The sequence below is a fragment of the Mercenaria mercenaria genome, chromosome 3 (assembly GCF_021730395.1).
Source record: "Mercenaria mercenaria strain notata chromosome 3, MADL_Memer_1, whole genome shotgun sequence".
Lineage (NCBI taxonomy): Eukaryota > Metazoa > Mollusca > Bivalvia > Venerida > Veneridae > Mercenaria > Mercenaria mercenaria.
In genome coordinates, this window is record NC_069363.1 from 29,055,590 (window position 1) to 29,078,840 (window position 23,251).

Here is a 23,251-nt window from a genome sequence, read left to right on the forward strand (position 1 = left end):
CTCACCTACTCAAGATAGTTCCCAGAGTGATGAAGAAGTTATTTCAGTCATACCTTTAACTCCTCTGGGCCTGACCTACTAAAGATAGTTCACTGAGTGATGAAGAATTTACTGCAATCATACCTTATACTCCTCTGGGCCTGACCTACTAAGGATAGTTCCCAGAGTCAACCAGCATATTGTCTCCTCACTGCTCTGACAATATTCCTGAAAATATTGAAAATCTTAGATTGGCTTTTATTCTTGTCTTCAAAGGCATACGCTAGAGTCTCTGTATATAAGATGGGCAAAATTTTTCCCAATAACAGAATTTCTTCAAACTTTGAAGGACAATCATCTACGAAACAAAAATTCCATTTTCAAGGGCATATAACTCTTTTTCAATACTGGTGACCTATTACTTTTATTGCACATCTTTGTTTCTTAGATGATTGTCCTTCAATATCCAAAGTTTGAAGAAATTCTATTATTGGGAAAAATTTCGCCCATCTCATATACAGAGACTCTAGCACACGCCTTTAAATCATCATTACATTATGTGTAACTGAATGTTTAGAAATAAGTTATTTTGTACAAATATTTGGCCAAATGTCCCCTTTTATTACAGAAATTTATTTAAATAAGTTTTTAATCACCATTCCTGATAAATTCTATAACTACCTGCTTTAGGAAGTTTTAACGTGAATGGTTATTTCTCTATGCAAGATACGTGTTTTATATCTAAACTGTGAGCAAATGTTAATACTGAACATTTTTTTTTATGCGTAAATGAAGCTTAAAAGAAGTTAAAAATATAATCTTAACTCACATGTAGTTTTTCTAGTATGTCTTCTGAAGCATGTGGGATGTCTTTAAGACCTTGTAAGAATGCTGCTGTCTGTACCGTAGTTGTGTGATCATGTAGCATACAGTGAAGGAAGACTTTTATACAGGACTCTGTTCCACATGACTCCAAACCATCTAGGAAAAATACCTGAGCTGTAACCTAAAAATAGTAATGCAATCATTAATAATGGCTTGCACCAAGGAACACTCTAGAAAAGTCCATGTGCTACAATACTGACACAAGTTGTTGGAGGACACCAATGCTCTACTATTCAACAGCCTTGTCAATTGAATGAATATAAAAGTCAAAAAGGGGTATAATTTTGTAAAAATGCAAAACAGAGTTCTGTGCAATAAGTAAGTTCATCACAGTAAATAAGTGTGTGGAGTTTCAATTTATTACCACAAGTGGTAACTGAGATATCAGCTTACATACAAATAATAAAATCTGTCAAAAGATCCCTTGGAAGCATAGAGTGCAACCAAAACAGAATAATAGCAGACTCGAGTCTGTTCATGAGAGGTAATAAAATGTGCAACACCTCTCATGCCCCCTAGCACCGGCTTAAGCGGAACTCTATTACACATCTATTGAATGGACTCCATGATCCCAAAGGACCAGAAAATATAGCAACACTGAATCCAAGCACAGGGAGACTTTTTAAAGCCGCCACATGGCATTTAAAGATTGCTGTTGTGATAGTTAATAAAATCTATAAAACGATCCCTTGGAAGCATAGAATGCAACCAAAAAAGAATAATAGCAGACTCTATTGACTGAGTCTGTTCATGAGAGGTAATAAAAAAAACTTAATCAAATCAGCACGTCAACGCAGACGCAGACACAAATGCAAATGCCGACAAATGGGCGAGTTCAACAGCTCTACATATTCTTTGAATTATTGTGCTAAATATGTGTAAGTGTTTTATCATATACATTCCTAAACACAAATGCCACTTATAATTATATTAGCCTATTGAAAGTAACTGGGTATATAATATTCAGTCATAGCTTATAGTGAACTTGATTTACTAGCCCAAGCAGCTATAAGAATCATTTTTTGACCACAAGAAATCATTTCATGAACATTTACTGCATCTTTTGCTTACAGTCTCTGAAGGTCACTGTGATCTTTCCAATGATCATGTAAATATTGGCAGCCACAGATTACTGAACACAGCCAAAGGCCCAATAAGTTTGACAGCTGCAACTAGCACAAACCTAAGTAATTGCAGCATTAAGGTGACTGTGACCTTGTCTTGTGACATATTGGCCCTAAAATAATAAGGAGTGTTACCCACTAACAACACTAAATTATCCTATGAAGTTTGACAGAAGTGGGTCCTGGCATTCTCAATGTATTAATCAAAAATCGTTTTCAGTCTTCAGGTCATTGTGACCTTGACCCATAACAAACATATCATTTTAAAACAGAAGTCATATTCTGATCACAGAAAATCAACCTATATTGCCTATAATTAAATTCTGTCCTCTTCATAATTTATAACTAGGCACAACTGCTGAAAATGTAGGCATAACACATGGTCTTTTCATGTTATAACATCTGAAAAATTCCAGAGGCACTTGCTGGTGCCTGAATCAGTTAGGGCAAAGGGCACCAACATATTTTATGCTGTAACAGGAAATTAACATATATTGATGCTTTTATAGTATGGAAACAAGAGCTGTTGTGAAACATAAATGACCCCCATGATGGCTGCTTGGGGGCAACTGGGTATTTAATTTTGTATGTTATGACCTTGACCTTTGCCCTTCTGCTTCCTAAAACAATAGGGATCATCTACTGACCACAGGAAATCACCCTATAAAATTGTCAACTGTAGGCCAAAGTGTTCGCCAGGTATTGATTAGTAATCATTTTTAGTCTTAAGGAGGTAGGTTACCTTCATATTTGTATGTGCGCATGTCCAACCGGAAGCTAACGTGACGATTTACGACGACGTTTATGACAAACTAAATGTGTTTGTATATTCATTCTTCTGAAAACAAATCATAGACCCGTCTTCGATCTGACGCGTTATGGTTTAATATTGCAGAAATAATGAATAAATTGCCGCAGAAACGCTTCAAAACAATGTTGCCTTAAAATGACGTCATTGACGTCATGACGTTACGTGTCAGTTACCGCGCAAAATTAATAGCTTTTATCTTGAAAGTATGTAATTCTGTGCATTTTCTTTATTCAAACTATTTTTAAATAACCATTACTTGCTGAAATATTTTTATTGAGTCTTTTGCTCTGAATAATAATCAATATTTTGCTTCTTTTATGTAGTTATACTGAAATGTTATGCGAAATGTAAGAAAATGGATTATGGTAACCAATGTTATTTGGAATATAGTTGGGTGAGAGGTTACTTGTTACGGCCACTTTCAAATAAAAAATCTAGCAGTTTGATTTGTAATACCTATTTTTCAGGTTCCGTTGATAATTTGTTACTTATATACTAAAGCTGAGATCTAAAATTGTTCAAATTTCAGTAGAAAATTGTGGTTTCTGGAATAGAATTGATGTTACCATGGAAACGAAGCCCGTGACCTATGTATCTAAATGTAAAATTCAAAAGCGTTGACACTAGTCTATTTAAGAAACACAGCTTCGGCTTTTTATTTTCATTTCAACAATATCCATGAGAATAATAGTAGCATGCTGAACGATTTTTCCATGAAAACTGCCAGACGAAGGGTACTGCTGTAAGTATTCTAAGCTTAGAAATTTGTTTGAATAAATGCAGATAACACGAAAATATAACTTACGTTAGAAATAATGTGTTTTAAGGCTACATCAACTAGAAAGATATTCTTATTCAATATTATTTTATAAGAAATTACGACAAAAAGCAAGATATAAGCCATTTTAAACATCTCTGTTGCCATGGTTACTTTAAACTTTAAGAAAAATACGGTACCATGTATAGTGCTTGGTATTTTGCTAATAATATTACCCAAATATTCCATGTTGGTCATTAACAGAATGGCACTGAAGCCGTCGAAAACCCCTATTTTATACACAGTTGTTTAAAAATGGCAGAAAATGCGTTACCATGGAAACACGAGCCCCGCGACATATACATTTTAAGCTTTTATTAGAAAGCTAACGCACATACTAGTAAAATTATAGATTATGCTGACTTCTACGGATATCAATGAAACTAAAATACACTGAAAAGTGTTAAATGTCCATATTTTCCTTCTTCTTTCAATATGAAATACCTTTGGAGGGTCATGTTCTTCAAACCTGGATAAAAATTGAATTTGAAGGGACAGAGACAAACGAAACTGAGATTTTAGCAGTTAAAACTTTATATTACACGAAGTACAAAAAGATGCTGCGATTCAACTTATTTGAATTTACCCTTGTAACAAGGTAACCTACCTCCTTAGGGTCACTGTGACCTTGACCTTTGACCTACTGACCTCCAAACATTAGGAGTCATCTACAGACTGAAGTAAATCATCCTACTTAGTTTATCTGTCTAAAGCGAACACATTCTGCAGGTACTGACTGGAAACCATTTTTAGTCTCTAGATTTCTGTGGTCATGATATTTGATCTATTGATCTCAATTAACAGGAGTCATCTACTGACCACAGGAAATCACCCTACAAAATTTGACAACTGTAGGCCAATGTGATCTTCAGCTACTGATAAGAAATCATTTTCAGTCTCAAGATCACTGTGACCTTTACCTTTAACCTACTAACCTCCCCCCAGCTGTAAGAACTAAGCATGAGGGGATTTTTTTTTCTATCAGTACTCTTTTTCTGTGATTCGATATGTTTTAATTTTGTCCAGAAAATTTTGTACCTTTTAAGACCATACATAAAGTTGCTACATTGTTCCAACAGAGTATCTGACACAAGATTTCCTAGCTTAAATAATAGTTTGTGTGGGCATCATTGTGGTTGGTAGTGTCTGGTTATTGTAACAATAAAACCCTTTCCATATGAGTCGATGTCAATTATTACCTTTGTTGGATCTTCACTGTCCTCATCACAATCAAACACTTCAATCATTAGATCCTCAAGTGTGTCTTGTGTGGCAGATCTGAATAACTGCACGAGATCTCCAAACATGCCTGGAACTGACTCATACCCATAACTGTCACCAGACTTCTCAAATTGCTGTGTAAGTACTGTCAGACTGTCACGAATCTCCTCGAGCATTGATTCCCGATTAAAATCCACTCCAAAATCAAATTTTATGTCAATAACAGACCTTCCAACTAAAGACAAATCTGGTTTTGGTGTTTTCTTCTTCACTGCATTCTTTAGTTCTAATTTCTGGCTACAAGCAAAAATATACTGACAAATAATGTCTGAAATATGGTACATATTTTAAAAAATATTTAAAAAAAATCAAAATAAACAATATATGTTCTACCTCAAAATTATCATGCTGGTTACCAATATACATAAAAGTAAAGAAGAATTTGGGTGTTCAAACTTATACCAATTTATAATTGTCATGACTGTAAGTAAACAAGAAATGTTTTTTTGTAACTTGAAGGGTCAACATAGAAATCATCTTGGTACTGTTAATATTTTACCTGATATATGCCATGGTTGTAAGTAAATAACCAAGAAAGCATACAAGTGTAGTAAACATTCTATCTGATATTTTTCATGGATTTAAGTAACCACTAAATCATTATGGTATGGTAGAGAGTTTAACCTGATATTTGACATGGCTGTCGCCAGGTAACAATAAATCTTACAGTATAGTAAATTAAGAGTTTGACCCGATATTTGACATGGCTGTCACCGGGTATCAATAAATCATTACTGCATGGTAAATTAAGAGTTTTACCTGATATTTGACATGGCTGTCACCAGGTACATTATGGTATGGTATATTAAGAGTTTTATCTGATATTTGACATGGCTGTCATCAGGTACATTACGGTATGGTAAATTAAGGGTTTTACCTGATATTTGACAAGGCTGTCACCAGGTACATTACGGTATGGTAAATTAAGAGTTTTACCTGATATCTGTCATGGCTGTAACCATGTAATATTACGGTATGGTAAATTAAGAGTTTTATCTGATATTTGACATGACTGTCACCGGGTATCAATAAATCATTACTGTATGGTAAATTAAGAGTTTTACCTGATATTTGACATGGCTGTCACCAGGTACATACGGTATGGTAAATAAAGAGTTTTACTTGATATTTGACATGGCTGTCACCAGGTACATTACGGTATGGTAAATTAAGAGTTTTACCTGATATTTGACATGGCTGTCACCAGGTACATTACGGTATGATAAATTAAGAGTTTTATCTGATATTTGACATGGCTGTCACCAGGTACATACGGTATGGTAAATAAAGAGTTTTACTTGATATTTGACATGGCTGTCACCAGGTACATTACGGTATGGTAAATTAAGAGTTTTACCTGATATTTGACATGGCTGTCACCAGGTACATTACAGTATGGTAAATTAAGAGTTTTATCTGATATTTGACATGACTGTCACCTGGTATCAATAAATCATTACTGTATGGTAAATTAAGAGTTTTACCTGATATTTGACATGGCTGTCACCAGGTACATACGGTATGGTAAATAAAGAGTTTTACTTGATATTTGACATGGCTGTCACCAGGTACATTACGGTATGGTAAATTAAGAGTTTTACCTGACATTTGTCATGACTGTAACCAGGTACATTACGGTATGGTAAATTAAGAGTTTTATCTGATATCTGACATGGCTGTCACCGGGTATCAATAAATCATTACTGTATGATAAATTAAGAGTTTTACCTGATATTTGACATGGCTGTCACCAAGTACATTACGGTATGATAAATTAAGAGTTTTATCTGATATTTGACATGGCTGTCACCAGGTACATTACGGTATGGTAAATTAAGAGTTTTACCTGATATTTGACATGGCTGTCACCAGGTACATTACAGTATGGTAAATTAAGAGTTTTACCTGATATTTGACATGGCTGTCACCAGGTACATTACGGTATGATAAATTAAGAGTTTTATCTGATATTTGACATGGCTGTCACCAGGTACATTACGGTATGGTAAATTAAGAGTTTTACCTGATATTTGTCATGGCTGTCATCAGGTACATTACGCTATGGTAAATTAAGAGTTTTACCTGATATTTGTCATGGCTGTCACCAGGTACATTACGCTATAGTAAATTAAGAGTTTTACCTGATATTTGTCATGGCTGTAACCAGGTAATCACCTTGGTAGGCAAGAGGTTTATAGTACTGCTTCTGTAAACAGTCTACATCACCGAGTGTTTGATCACTGTTCAAGGTATGTAAGCAGGATGCAGTCATTTCAAATGGATATATCATCTGCAATTATACATAATTATATATAGTATGAATTTACGTACTGCTTATTCATCATGTGGGGGTAATTTTGGACCTTCCATGGGAATGTTTATTTCAATTGTTCCCACTGAAAAGAGCCATTATTTTTTTGCATAAATGTTTCTTTCTGATATTTTAAGTAAGTGTGCCATCATTTGCAAGGCATTAACAAAATTTCGGAATAAGAACAAGTTCTTCAAAAGTAAAAGTATCTTAACTGTGTGTACATATTAACATTTTTTCAATTGCGTCAGTATAAGGTCAAAATATCATTCACTGACATGCAAAACTTTTACAAAATTTTTACATGTATCAAAATGGGGCACAATTTGACAAAATGAAAGGCAGAGTTATGAAACTTAATGACATTTAAAGAAACCTGCTTAATTCAAAACTTTACAAAATTTCTATGTTAAAATGGGGCATGATTTTAACAAAGTTGTGTCACTTGCTGGGAAAGGTCATCTTATGATGCAGAACTTTCACAAACATTTCTAAGTTGAAAATGGGCATAATTTGAATAAAGTATTGTTTGTCCTGTGAATCATATTATAATGTCAAAGGAATGTGAAAAGTTCAAAAATAAGCAATTAAGTAGAGTTTGAGAAAGCTGCTTACATGCAAAACTTTTGTAATACAGTTGCCGAAACTGACAAAAACACTGATAGTTTTTTAAACAGTCAAGCAAAAAGACAACACAAACTAATTATCAAACATATATACCCCCAGATGGTCTGTCAAAGATACCTGGATATGTAATTTTCAGTCTCAAATGACCTTGGCCTTTGTCCTAGTGACCTCAAAAACGTAACTGTTATCAACTCACCACAGGCAACTATCCTCAGAAGTCTGACAGATATGGATTCAAGTGACAGAAAACGGCTTTCAACCTTAATAATATTGTGCTACTATGACATTGACTTCATACCTTTAGACCCCCAAAAAAGAATATGGGTCATCCTAAAACCGCAGTTGATCATTCTATGAACTTTGACAAGTTACAGACACTAATATTCCTACTGTGAGTTTGTTGAACACCTCTTGTATGTTTTTGAAGCATGAACAAAATTAACATTCAGGACAGATTTAACTAGATTTTACCAATTTTCATTTCTTTTGTTATAATATCTTGTGCATCGAGAAACACATTTTACTTCAGACTGTGGGTATATAAAGCTAAGAAAGTTTTACCTACATCTGCAAATGAGTAACTTTAAATGAAGATACCTGAATGTCCAGATTTGCAATGACCTACCTGTTGTCTTTTTTTAATACAAAAACTGAATACCTCTGTAATAGGTTCCTCTATCACACCACCAACCATCTGCCCAACAGACGGACCTGGTATCACATTAATTTGTTTTGTGTATATATTTGGCAGATCACAATATCGAAGGTTCCGCATTGACGTTATGTGTGTGTCATCGGAAACATCATATTCTACTAAACATCTTCCAAAAATGTCAGTCTGCAAAAAACAAGACCTGTCTCATGACAGCACAATGGACATTTCGAATTCCTATCAAGTAGAGCAAGTTTCAATTAAATAGTTTAAGTAATGAAGAAGACATTGGACTCCATAAAAAACTACAAAAAATGCCCATGCCAACCCCGGAGCTAAAATCGAAATAATTTTTCAAATACTCATGATAAGCTAATGACAAAAACTGTCAGCAAGCGGTTTAAGATTTTGGAATAGCAATCACATCTGTTATGTTATCAGAACCTTTCAACATAAAGACCAAACTTTTTGACAGAGTTTGAGTTTTGTGTTTGCTGGGTCTTAAGTCAGTTCAAGCAAAGTTTTGCTCATATTTAATACAGCAGAAAAAGACCTTATATGCCCACTTAGACATTATTTCAGGCAAAGACAGGCACCCAGGTAGAACGACAGACCTTCTTTTAGCAAGCTGGATGTCTTCCTCTATGAAAACTTGAGCAGAACTTGAACTAACAGACGCAATGAGCATAATTATGATTCCAACTGCTGCCCAAAAGCTCCTTTATCAAAGTTATTATCTGTTACCATGTTAGCAGGGTTTTTGTATTCTTCTTCCTCCAAAACAGGGAACTGCAGTGCAGATATAATTCCTCGTTTTACATTCAATACTTGCAGAGTGTCTGCATTCTCAGCAAGAATACTGTCGGCAAGGACAACACCTTTATTCATTTGGAAGTATGTTGAATATCTAAAATATAAAACTCAACACAATAGGCAGAATGCTCATGTAAGAAAATGTGACAATTTATTTTTCTTTACATGCAGTTCTAAGGAATTATTAGATTTTACCTGTTCTGTACAGCCTTTCCATATCATTCTTACCTTAGGCAGTTGTACAGCTTGGGCATATAAGGATTTTATATGACTGCCTGTGTAAGACAGGGTTTTTCCAAGCCCAAGGGACAGTGATGTTTTTTTAACCATTCTGTCCCGAGGGTTGGGAAAACATCTGCCTTATGCAGGCAGACATGGTAGATCAATCTTTTGCCTTCTGACAATATCACTGCAGTATTTCTAAAGATATTGTAAATCAAAAATCGCTCATACACCACATCATTTTATGACTTCAATATGTACACATATCACTTATCTTTTTTGCAGGGAAAAGATCTTACATTTTCATTACTGTCTTAACAAGAGAAATGAAGGTTATCTTAGATGTACCAGTAAAACAAACACATTTAATTTTGCTTTTTATTTCCTATTTGTCAATGGCGTTAACCAAATTTTGTATATTTGATATTGTTCACCCAGAGAAATTATATTTTATATTTTTGACTGTGGAATCATCAGATATTTAAAAATGTCACTGAAAACCATGTAATAAACAGAAAATTTGTTTACAGTTTACATGAAAGATCAAACTATCTTTCCAAATGTGAATACCAGACTTTACAGTTTCACATGTGACTGTGCCTTTCCTGGTAATGTTGCAGTTGGTGATATCTTGATGAAAGATATATATACTATTTGTTTGTTTCTGAGAAAGATTGAAATATCTTTCACAAATGAAAACCAGATGTAATATTTTCATGAATGGCATAGCCTCATGTGAAAATGTAAGAAATGATATCATGAGTGGAAGATACTTTGCTCTTACATGTAAAACAAACAAATTTTCTTCTTACATCAAGTTTTGATGAAATTTACCCATTTTATATATATAAGTTTCCTACCAGTGAAAAATATATTTGATATTTTTCACTGTGAAAATACCAGATATATTTCACTATGATATTTTAAAATTCCCTGAAAAACATGTAATAAATTTGGATCTTACACTGAAACATATAAATATCACCTACTTGACATTAATTTCATTTGATTTTTCGAGCAAATTTTTTTTTTTTCACAGAAGTTATAGTGTAAACAAGAGCTGTCTCCATAGGATGACACATGCCCCGATGGCACTATCATGAAATATGACCTTTAATGTCTAAGTGTGACCTTGACTTTTGAGCTACAGACCTGGGTCTTGGGCACGACACGTCGTCTTACTGTGGTACACATTCATGCCAAGTTATTTGAAAATCCATCCATGGATGACAAAGATATGGACCGGGCACGAATGCACTATCATGAAAAATGACCTTTAACGTCTCAGTGTGATCTTGACTTTTGAGCTACGGACCAGGGTCTTGCGCGCGACATGTCGTCTTAATGTGTACACATTCATGCCAAGTTATTTGAAAATCCATCCATGGATGACAAAGATATGGACCGGACACGAAAATTGCGGACAGACTGACAGACGGTTCAAAAACTATATGCCTCCCTTCGGGGGCATAAAAAGATGCAACAGAAACAAGACTGACTCACTAACATAACAACCAATATGAAAGAAAGAACTAAAGCACAGGATGGCAACTGAGGTGTACAAGAAATGAAATTTATTTCTAACCTTTGCAAGTCCTGCAGAAACTGATCCGCATCATGTACAGCAGTGTAAGTGTCGTCTGCTCCTTGACTTCGCTCTGACAGTGAACAGGCTGAAAGCTACAATTATTGTACAATAAATTTATAAAATGAACCTTTCTTACACTGTCAGGATTTACACTGCTCTAAAACTACATCACTAGATGATGTCAAATTTTAATGCTAGATTTCTATATTTGCAGCCAATCATGTATTCAAAGACACAGCAATCAAAACCTTGTGTACTAAGTGGTACATCAATACTGTACAAGAACAGCTGAGCAAAATACCCCATAAATTAAGAGCCATTACTATAAGATGGCCAAAAAGCATGGATAAGCTTCTATAGAATGGGAACTTTAGTGTCACTTTTTTTTGCACAAAATTGCTAGTTCCGATGTTAACAATTAATACTGAACCCGAGTAGTGAGAATAAAACTACAGTGGATATAATCCAATTGAAAGTGCCAGGATTAGTGTGTCTAAGAGAGCCATGAAGTTTTGTAGCGCTCACCTGATGTACTTCTTTAAACTTGACCTAGCTTTCAGAAAGATAACTTGTTAACAAAATGTTGTAAAGATCGTGTAGAAAATAGTGATGTCATGACCGAGTGCGATGTTGTCCAATGCGCATAATATTGCATTGGTAAAACTGGTATAATCTGGTAAAAACCATTGAACAGACATTATTTAAAAAGAGTACATGTTAGTTTTCCATGCAAGATCAACAAATCTTTTATTTGTGAATCCCAGGCTTTCAATCCCTGAAAGTATTGCATATGATGTTCACCTGGTGAAAGATATTTCCATTTTACACTAATCTAAAAAACAAATAATCCTCTAATAAGCCAGGATATTAAACACCAACAAAATGAATTGCCTTTTATTTTGTCTGCAAATTTTGAATTTCACAAATCAATTTCCCCTTCTGTCGAAACAAGAAATAAAAACAAGAGCACCACCTTGCGGGTCATGTGCAGATGCTTATCTGAACTTTTTGTCTCTGCATAATAGAAATATTGTCCTACACATGATTTTGTAAGTCCAAAAGGGGCCGTAATTCTTGCAAAAAGCAACACAGAGTTATGGTACTTGCTGTACAGGGCTAATAACTGCTCGAAGTTTTAAAACAATAGCTTTGACCCTTAAGGAGAAAAGTGGACCTAAATGCAAAAGTTAACCAAGAAATCTGACATTTTCTAAGTCCAAAAGGGGCCATAATTCTTTAAAACAAGAGCTGTCCGTAAGACAGCCAAGCTCGACTATTCGAAATATTGTCCCAGAAGCAGGAAAATATTACCCAAAAAGGTTAAATATCAAAAGAGTTTTAAGTTCAAAAAGGGGCATAATTTGACCAAAATGCATATCAGTTATGGGACTTGCTGCTATCAACTAGTTTTATAACCCCGAAGGCACATGTGAAGCTTCAGTTCAATATCTGCATTAGTTTTGGAGATAGAAACTCGCATGTAAAACTTTAACCAGAATTTTCAAAGTCCAAAAGGGGGCATAATTTGCCCAAAATACATGCCAGAGTTATGGGACTTGACCCAGTGAGGTTGGTAATTGATCTAGAAAAAGAAAAAATAAGTTTCAAATCTATATGCCTTTTAGTAATTGCTGTATGTACTTGCACGCAAAACTTTAACCAGGATTTTCTAAGTCCAAAAGGGGGAATAATTTGCTCAAAATACATGTAAGAGTTATGGGACTTGATCCAGTGAGGTTAGTAATTGATCTAGAAAAAGAAAAAATAAGTTTCAAATCTATATGCCTTTTAGTAATAGCTATATGTACTTGCACGCAAAACTTTAACCAGAATTTGCTAAGTCCAAAAGGGGGCATAATTTGGCAAAAATGAAAGTCAGAGTTATGGGACTTGATGCTATCAACTAGTTTTATAACCCCGAAGACACATGTGAAGTTTCAAAGCAATATCTGCATTAGTTTTGGAGATAGTAACTTGCATGTAAAACTTTAACCAGAATTTTCTAAGTCTAAAAGGGGGCATAATTTGCTCAAAATACATGTCAGAGTTATGGGACTTGATCCAGTGAGGTTGGTAATTGATCTAGAAAAAGAAAAAATAAGTTTCAAATCTATATGCCTTTTAGAAATAGCTGTATGTACTTGCACGCAAAACTTTAACCAGAATTTTCTAAGTCCAAAAGGGGGCATAATTTGGCCAAAATGAAGGTCAGAGTTATGGGACTTGCTGCTATTAACTAGTTTTATAACCCCGAAGACACATGTGAAGTTTCAAATCAATATCTGCATTAGTTTTGGAGATAGTAACTTGCATGTAAAACTTTAACCAAAATTTTCTAAGTCCAAAAGGGGGCATAATTTGCTCAAAATACATGTCAGAGTTATGGGACTTGACCCAGAGAGGTTGGTAATTGACCTAGAAAAAGAAAAAATAAGTTTCAAAGCTATATGCCTTTAATTGATGGCTGTATGTACTTGCATGCAAAAACTTAACCAAGGTGTGACGCCGACGCCGACGCCAGGGTGAGTAGAATAGCTAGACTATTCTTCGAATAGTCGAGCTAAAAAGCAGGATGGAGTTATGTTTCTTGCTGTACAGAGCCAGCTATTGATGGTGAACAAGTGTTGCTAGTTTTAAAGCAATAGCTTTGATAGCTTAGGAGAAAAGCTGACTTAAACACAAAACTTAATCAAGAAATCTGATTTTCTAAGTCCAAAAGGGGCCAGAATTCTTGCAAAAAACAGTGTAGTGTTACGGTACTTGCTGTGCAGAATAAGCTTTTAATGGCAAATAACTTCTCCAAGTTTTAAAGCAATAGCTTTGACCGTTAAGGAGAAAAATTGAACTAAACGCAAAACTTAACCAAGAAATCTGATATTTTCTAAGTCCAAAAGGGTCCATAATTCTTTCAAAAGCAGGATGGAGTTATGTTTCTTGCTGTACAGAGTGAGTTATTGATGGTGAACAAGTGTTGCAAGTTTTAAAGCAATAGCTTCGATAGTTTAGTAGAAAAGCTGACCTAAACATAAAACTTAACCAGGCAACACCGACGCTAACGCCAACACCGATCAATTGATGACAATAACTTATCATTTTTTTTCCAAAAAATCAGATGAGCCCAATTTTTCACTACAGTGTAGTTCTTTTTTAAACTTTCATGCTACTCATAAAGTGAAAATATCAAACTGAAAGTAAAACAAATCAGACAGGTAGAGTGACTGACTTATATCCAATCTAATGTGAAAAATATCCACTTCAAACCACTTTCATTATTTAAAGCATATGTTGAGAAATTGTTTTAAGCAGAGAATAAATTTACATTTATGTTTTACAATTTAATAAACCTAAAAAATGACTGTAAAAAGCAACATCTTCAAATTCAGGAAAGAGGTTTTAACTTTCACGAGGCCGATATCGTAACATACCTGCTGCAGCGAGATAAGAATTACCACCTGACGTCGAAGAACATTATCTGATCTTATCATAATCATTTTCGCATGCAGTCAATTGAAATCATACAGAAAAACATTATTAACTTGGGTGTAAATTAAGATAAACTTACAAAATCTTCAAAGTTCGAACAAATATTTTTATATCCAATTTCGTCCGTAACTTATATCCAAATAGAATAATATTTTCACTTCGAAATATTCACAATTTTAACACACGTTTTGCATTTTTTTGGGGGATGGGAGGGGGAGGGGGAGGGGGGAGGGGTGTGATCAAGGTAAGGGGGTGACCAGGTGTGGGTACGCAACTTCACATGTTTACAATAAATGTTCATGGAAAAAAATGAAAGAAATTTAATGAAATTCTACCAAATGGTAAGTTTGTTATGTACAAATATGTGTATTTTTATACAATTAAAGGGCAATAACTCTTAATTTACACATAAATCCAAACGAAATTGTGTGTACACAACCACATTATGGTAATCTAAATTCTGTTTAAGTTTCATAGTTCTAGCTCAAATATATCAAAAGTTATGATGCAGAAATTGCCATATTTATAGTACCCTATATAGTCAACACTAGAAACTTCTAAGGGCCATAACTCTGGTGTTACTAGGACAATCTGACTGAAACTTGACGGGCGGCAAGAACTCATAGTGGTTCCTAGATATGACTCCGGACGGATGGAAGGACAATGCCGAAACTATTTCCCTCTGACTTTCGTCGGGGGATAAAAAAGTTATTTTACCTGTAAGACATGCTCACATCTTCTTGGAACACCCAGAGTTAATGTGCATGATAACTTTGATCCAGACATGGAGGACGAGGCTCCATGAAATGCGCTTGATATATGTACCGTGTAGTCGTATGTGTAAACATGTCTTGGCTTAAAAAGAGCATCTGAAACAAAGAGAATTAGGGTAAAAATGATTTACAAACTGCTGAATAGCTAACAAGCAAACAAAATAATATATAAATGACTAATTTCTCAACTGTTCAGTTGTGATTTCACCTCCAGTTAAGCTATGTTGTATATGTTTAAAGCATATGAGACAAGTTAAACCTTCATTTGGATTTTTAACTTTCAGTGCTATCTTTCTTTAGTTACTAAAATCTAGAGGTAGGGTTGTTAAGGCCGAATATTTAGTAAAGATGAACAGTTTTAATTTGCGGTGAATAGAAAAGTGTTGATAAAGTGACTGGGTCAGCCTCTCTTGCATGTAACAAGTAAATTTTGGTTGCCTCAGATTAACAGGGACAAATGTACAGGATGGCACCATTGCAGTATCCCTAAGCTGGGACAAATGTATGGGATGGATGGCACCATTGCAGTATCCCTAAGCTGAGTCAAATGCACAGGAGGGCACCATTGCAGTATCCCTAAGCTGGGTCAAATGTACAGGAGGACACCATTGCAGTATCCCTAAGCTGAGTCAAATGTACAGGAGGACACCACTGCAGTATCCCTAAGCTGGGTCAAATGTACAGGAGGACACCATTGCAGTATCCCTAAGCTGAGTCAAATGTACAGGAGGGCACCATTGCAGTATCCCTAGCTGGGTCAGATGTACAGGAGGACACCATTGCAGTATCCCTAAGCTGGGTCAAATGTACAGGAGGGCACCATTGCAGTATCCCTAAGCTGGGTCAAATGTACAGGAGGACACCATTGCAGTATCCCTAAGCTGAGTCAAATGCACAGGAGGGCACCATTGCAGTATCCCTAAGCTGGGTCAAATGTACAGGAGGACACCATTGCAGTATCCCTAAGCTGGGTCAAATGTACAGGAGGACACCATTGCAGTATCCCTAAGCTGAGTCAAATGTACAGGAGGACACCACTGCAGTATCCCTAAGCTGGGTCAAATGTACAGGAGGACACCATTGCAGTATCCCTAAGCTGAGTCAAATGTACAGGAGGGCACCATTGCAGTATCCCTAGCTGGGTCAGATGTACAGGATGGCACCAATGCAGTATCCCTAAGCTGGGACAAAGGTACAGGAGGGCACCATTGCAGTATCCCTAAGCTGGGTCAAATGTACAGGAGGCCACCATTGCAGTATCCCTAAGCTGGGAAAAATATACAGGAGGGTACCTTTGCAGTATCCCTTAGCTGGGACAAATGTACAGGAGGGCATCTTTGCAGTATCCTTAAGCTGGGTCAAATGTACAGGAGGGCACCATTGCAGTATCACTAAGCTTGGACAAATGTACAGGATGGCACCATTGCAGTATCCCTAAGCTGGGTCAAATGTACAGGAGGGCACCATTACAGTATCCCTAAGCTGGGTCAAATGTACAGGAGGGCACCATTGCAGTATCCCTAAGCTGGGTCAAATGTACAGGAGGGCACCACTGCAGTATCCCTAAGCTGGGACAAATGTACAGGAGGACACCATTGCAGTATCCATAAGCTGGGTCAAATGTACAGGAGGGCACCATGACAGTATCCATAAGCTGAGTCAAATGTACAGGAGGGCACCAATGCAGTATCCCTAACCTGGGACAAATGTACAGAAGGACACCACTGCAGTATCCCTAAGCTGGGACAAATGTACAGGAGGACACCTTTGCAATATCCATAAGCTGGGTCAAATGTACAGGAGGGCACCACTGCAGTATCGCTAAGCTGGGACAAATGTACAGGACACCATTGCAGTATCCATAAGCTGGGTCAAATGTACAGGATGGCACCATTGCAGTATCCCTAAGCTGGGTCAAATGTACAGGAGGGCACCACTGCAGTATCCCTAAGCTGGGACAAATGTACAGGAGGACACCATTGCAGTATCCATAAGCTGGGTCAAATGTACAGGATGGCACCATGACAGTATCCATAAGCTGAGTCAAATGTACAGGAGGGCACCATGACAGTATCCATAAGCTGAGTCAAATGTACAGCAGGGCACCATTGCAGTATCCCTAAGCTGGGTCAAATCTACAGGACGGCACCATGACAGTATCCATAAGCTGGGACAAATGTACAGGAGGGCACCATTGCAGTATCCCTAAGCTGGGACAAATGTACAGGAGGGCACCACTGCAGTATCCCTAATCTGGGACAAAGGTACAGGAGGACACCATTGCAGTATCCATAAGCTGGGTCAAATATACAGGATGGCACCATTGCAGTATCCCTAAGCTGGGTCAAATGTACAGGATGGCACCATTGCAGTATCCCAAAGCTGGGTCAAATGTACAGGAGGGCACCACTGCAGTATCCCTAAGCTGGGAAAAATGTACAGGAGGACACCATTGCAGTATCCATAAGCAGGGCCAAATGTACAGGAGGGCACCATGACAGTATCCATAAGCAGAGTCAAATGTACAGGAGGGCACCATTGCAGTATCCATAAGCTGGGACAAATGTACAGGAGGACACCATTGTAGTATCCCTAAGCTGGGACAAATGTACAGGAGGACACCATTGCAGTATCCCTAAGCTGGGAGAAATGTGCAGGATGGTACCACTGCAGTATCCCTGAGTCAAATGTACAGGAGGGCACCATTGCAGTATCCCCAAGCTGGGACAAATGTACAGGAGGGCACTTTTGCAGTATCCCTTAGCTGGGACAAATGTACAGGAGGCCATCTTTACAGTATCCCTAAGCTGGGTCAAATGTACAGGAGGGCACCATTGCAGTATCCCTAAGCTGGGTCAATTGTACAGGAGGGCACCACTGCAGTATCCCTAAGCTGGGTCAAATGTACAGGATGGCACCATTGTAGTATCCATAAGTTGGGTCAAATGTACAGGAGGGCACCACTGCAGAATCCCTAAGCTGGGTCAGATGTATAGGAGGGCACCATGGCAGTGTGTCTCTAAGCTGGGACAAATGTACAGGATGACACCATTGCAGTATCCCTAAGCTGGGTCAAATGTACAGGAGGGCACCATGACAGTACCCATAAGCTGAGTCAAATGTACAGGAGGGCACCATTGCAGTATCCCTAAGCTTGGACAAATGTCCAGGAGGACACCACTGCAGTATCCCTAAGCTGGGACAAATGTACAGGAGGACACCATTGCAATATCCATAAGCTGGGTCAAATGTACAGGAGGGCACCACTGCAGTTTCCTAAGCTGGGACAAATGTACAGGAGGACACCATTGCAGTATCCATAAGCTGGGTCAAATGTACAGGACACCATTGCAGTATACCTAAGCTGGGTCAAATGTACAGGAGGGCACCACTGCAGTATCCCTAAGCTGGGACAAATGTACAGGAGGACACCATTGCAGTATCCATAAGCTGGGTCAAATGTACAGGATGGCACCATGACAGTATCCATAAGCTGAGTCAAATGTACAGGAGGGCATCATGACAGTATCCATAAACTGAGTCAAATGTACAGGAGGGCATCATTGCAGTATCCATAAGCTGGGTCAAATGTACAGGAAGGCACCATGACAGTATCCCTAAGCTAGGTGAAATGTACCGGAGGGTGCCATGGCAGCATGGCAGTATCCCTAAGCTGGGACAAATGTACAGGAGGGCACCACAGTAGTATCCCTAAGCTGGGACAAATGCACAGGAGGGCACCATGGCAGTATCTCTCTAAGTTGGGTCAAATGTACAGGAGGCCACCATGGCGGTATCCCTAAGCTGGGACAAATGTAGAGGAGGGCACCTTGGCAGTATCCCTAAGCTGGGACAAATGTACAGTAGGGCACCATGGAAGTATCCCTAAGCTGGGAAAAATGTACAGGAGGGCACCATGGTAGTATCCCTAAGCTGGGTCAAATGTACAGGAGGGCACCACTGCAGAATCCCTAAGCTGGGTCAAATGTACAGGAGGGCACCATAGCAGTGTGTCTCTAAGCTGGGACAAATGTACAGGATGACACCATTACAGTATCCCTAAGCTGGGACAAATGAACAGGATGGCACCATTGCAGTATCCCTAAGCTGGGTCAAATGTAAAGGAGGGCACCATTGCAGTATCCACAAGATGGGACAAATGTACAGGATGGCACCATTGCAGTATCCCTAAGCTTGGTCAAATGTAAAGGATGGCATCATTGCAGTATCCCTAAGCTGGGACAAATGTACAGGAGGGCACCATTGCAGTATCCCTAAGCTGGGACAAATGTAAAGGAGGGCACCATTGCAGTATCCCTAAGCTGGGTCAAATGTACAGGAGGGCACCATTGCAGTATCCCTAAGCTGGGACAAATGTAAAGGAGGGCACCATTGCAGTATCCCCAAGATGGGAGAAATGTACAGGATGGCACCATTGCAGTATCCCTAAGCTGGGTCAAATGTAAAGGAGGGCACCATTGCAGTATCCCCAAGATGGGACAAATGTACAGGAGGGCACCATTACAGTATCCCTAAGCTGGGTCAAATGTAAAGGAGGGCACCATTTCAGTATCCCCAAGACGGGACAAATGTACAAAATGGCACCATTGCAGTATCCCTACGTTGGGTCAAATGTAGAGGATGGCACCATTGCAGTATCCCTAAGCTGGGACAAATGTACAGGAGGGCACCATTGCAGTATCCATAAGCTGGTTCAAATGTACAGGATGGCACCATTGCAGTATCCATAAGCTGGGACAAATGTACAGGAGAGCACCATTGCAGAATCCCTAAGCTGGGTCAAATGTACAGGAGGGCACCATTGCAGTATCCATAAGCTGGGTCAAATGTACAGGATGGCCCCATTTCAGTATCCCTAAGCAGGATGAATTGTATAGGAGGGCACCATTGCAGTATCCCTAAGCTGGGACAAATGTACATGATGGCACCATATGAGTATCCCTAAGCTGGGTTAAATGTAAAGGAGGGCATCATTGCAGTATCCTTAAGATGGGACAATTGTACAGGATGGCACCATTGCAGTATCCATAAGCTGGGTCAAATGTACAGGATGGCACCATTGCAGTATCCCTAAGCTGGGTCAAATGTACAGGATGGCTTCACTGCTGAATCCATAAGCTTGGTCAAATGTACAGGAGGGCACCATTGCAGTATCCCTAAGCTAGCACAAATGTACAGGAGGGCACCATTGCAGTATCCGTAAGCTGGGTTTAATGTACAGGAGAGCACAATGACAGCATCCCTAAGCTGGATCAAATGTACAGAAGGGCACCATGGCAGTGTGTCTTCTGATTTGGACAATGTTCCGAGGTGCTGCAGGTGTCCCTGAGCTGGGTCAAATGTATAGGAGGCACCATGGCAGTCTTACTGGACAAATTTTCAGGAGGCACAATGGCAGGTCTCTAAGTGGGCAAATGTAAAAAGAGGACATGGCAGTATCCCTAGCTATGTCAAAGACAGAGGCATGCACTCTTTAAGCTGGGTCAAATTTACAGGGGAGCACCATTGCAGTTCCTAAGTGGGTCAATGTACAGATGCACATGGCAATATCCTAATGGTCAATGTATAGAGGGTACCACGCTGTACACTAAGCTGGTCAAATGTACAGGAGGGCACCATGGCAGTATCTCTAAGCGGGGACAAATGTACAGGAGGGCACAATGGCAGTGTCTCTAAGCTGGGTCAAATGTACAAGCGGGCACCATGGCAGCATCCCTAAGCTGGGACAAATGTACAGGACGGCACCATGGCAGTATCCCTAAGCTGGGTCAAATGTACTGGAGGGCACCATGGCAGTATCTCTAAGCTGGGTCAAAAGTACAAGAGGGCACCATGGCAGTATCCCTAAGCTGGGTCAAATGTACAAGAGGGCACAATGACAGCATCCCTAAGCTGGGACAAATGTACAGGAAGGCTCCATGGCAGTGTCCCTAAGCTCGGTCAAATGTACAGGAGGGCACCATGGCAGTATCCCTAAGCTGGGTCAAATGTACAGGAGGGCATCTTTGCAGTTTCCCTAAGCTGGGTCAAATGTACAGGAAGGCACCATGACAGTATCCTTAAGCTGGGTCAAATGTACAGGAGGGCACCATGGTAGTATCCCTAAGCTGGGACAAATGTACCGGAGGGTGCCATGGCAGCATGGCAGTATCCCTAAGCTGGGACAAATGTACAGGAGGGCACCACGGTAGTATCCTTAAGCTGGGACAAATGCACAGAAGGGCACCATGGCAGTATGTCTCTAAGCTGGGTCAAATGTACAGGAGGGCACCATGGCAGTATCCCTAAGCTGGGACAAATGTACAGGAGGGCACCTTGGCAGTATCCCTAAGCTGGGACAAATGTACAGGAGGGCACCATGATAGTATCCCTAAGCTGGGACAAATGTACCGGAGGGTGCCATGGCAGCATGGCAATATCCCTAAGCTGGGACAAATGTACAGGAGGGCACCATGGTAGTATCTCTAAGCTGGGACAAATGCACAGGAGGGCACCATTGCAGTATCCCTAAGCTGGGACAAATGCACAGGAGGGCACCATGGCAGTATCTCTAAGCTGGGTCAAATGCACAGGAGGGCACCATGGCAGTGTGTCTCTTAGCTGGGTCAAATGTACAGGAGGGCTCCATGGCAATGTCTTTAAGCTGGGTCAAATGTATAGGAGGGCACCATGGCAGTATCCCTAAGCATAGTTACGGTGAAGAAGCAACAGCACAATAATGTAATTGTGATATAAAAGATAGTTTGTTACAAATATTTAAACAGAACAATCTCTCCTAGAAGAAAATTACCACTATTGTTTTAATTATTGTCAGTTTTAAGAATTTTAAACTTTATCTGACAGGTAGTATATTTAGGGAATAAAAACTATAGTTACTTTAAGTGAAAACATTATACTGAAAAGTTTTCCCAGTGGACTTCTGGCCGCATAACACTAGTCAACGAGACCTATTGTAAAACATGTATTCCCCTTACTCCCACCCTATGATAGCATGTCTCATTTTCAAGCCTGATGTCACTATGATATTGCCCTTTGAACTACAGATACCGGTCACCATAAGGGTCATCTATTGAACACAGACTATCATCCTATGAAGTCTGAAGACTGTAGTCTAAAGCACGCTTCAGTTATCAATCTGAAACTAATCTTCAGTTTAAGGTCATTTCAACTTTGTCTTTGGGCAACCTACATAAAAAAGCTGGTCAAGATCAACCTGTCTTCATAGTTTGAAATTCCTGTGTCAAAGCATTCTTCAGTTTTTAATTGCAAAACCAAGAGGACAGACAAACAGACAGACAGGCAGAAAGACGGACAGATGGTCTGAATACTATATTCTGTGCCATTCCGCAAAGGATGAGGGGCATAGAACGTTTCAAAGGAAAATATATACATTGTATATATGATACAATTTAAGGCAAATATCCATTTTATGTACATGTAAAGCAGTGGTAAAATGCTTCACTAAATGCATTAACCAGTTTGAACTGTGTTAAAAAGGCTAAGGTTTTACTTTGCAAATATGTAGAACTCCATAAGGATTTAAGGTTTAGTGATGACTTAACTATTATTGGTTTAAACCTTTGTTAGTGTCAGTGTTGAAAATCTGGCCAAAAGTAAAATGAGTTAAAAACTAACAGCTGACAGTAACAGGAAAACACATAACTATGCGTAAATTGGTTTTTACGTATGGTCCAGTACTAGACAAGTGTAATTTTTGTATTCTGTGTATTGCACAATCCTTGTAAAGCTCTCATTTTATCACTTAATCATTATAGTATCAACAAGTACTTGACCTGAAGGGGTCAAAAAATAGTTGTATCCAATAACATGACATTGACAAAATAAGGGGCACTCGAACTACTTT

The 23,251-nt window shown here is 38.5% G+C and overlaps 1 protein-coding gene across 1 annotated transcript in view; it reads right to left on the reverse strand.

Annotated features, from left to right (window-relative positions):
• LOC123525854 (uncharacterized) overlaps positions 1 to 23,251 on the reverse strand; it is a 150,824-nt gene that overhangs the window by 118,378 nt on the left and 9,195 nt on the right. The window contains exons 3-10 of the mRNA XM_053538097.1: positions 15,311 to 15,462; positions 11,108 to 11,202; positions 9,232 to 9,394; positions 8,494 to 8,673; positions 7,039 to 7,187; positions 4,816 to 5,134; positions 809 to 985; positions 124 to 207 (exon numbers count right to left, since the gene is read on the reverse strand). Of these exons, the coding sequence (XP_053394072.1) occupies positions 124 to 207; positions 809 to 985; positions 4,816 to 5,134; positions 7,039 to 7,187; positions 8,494 to 8,673; positions 9,232 to 9,394; positions 11,108 to 11,202; positions 15,311 to 15,462 (1,319 nt within the window). The remainder of the gene's footprint in view (positions 1 to 123; positions 208 to 808; positions 986 to 4,815; positions 5,135 to 7,038; positions 7,188 to 8,493; positions 8,674 to 9,231; positions 9,395 to 11,107; positions 11,203 to 15,310; positions 15,463 to 23,251) is intronic.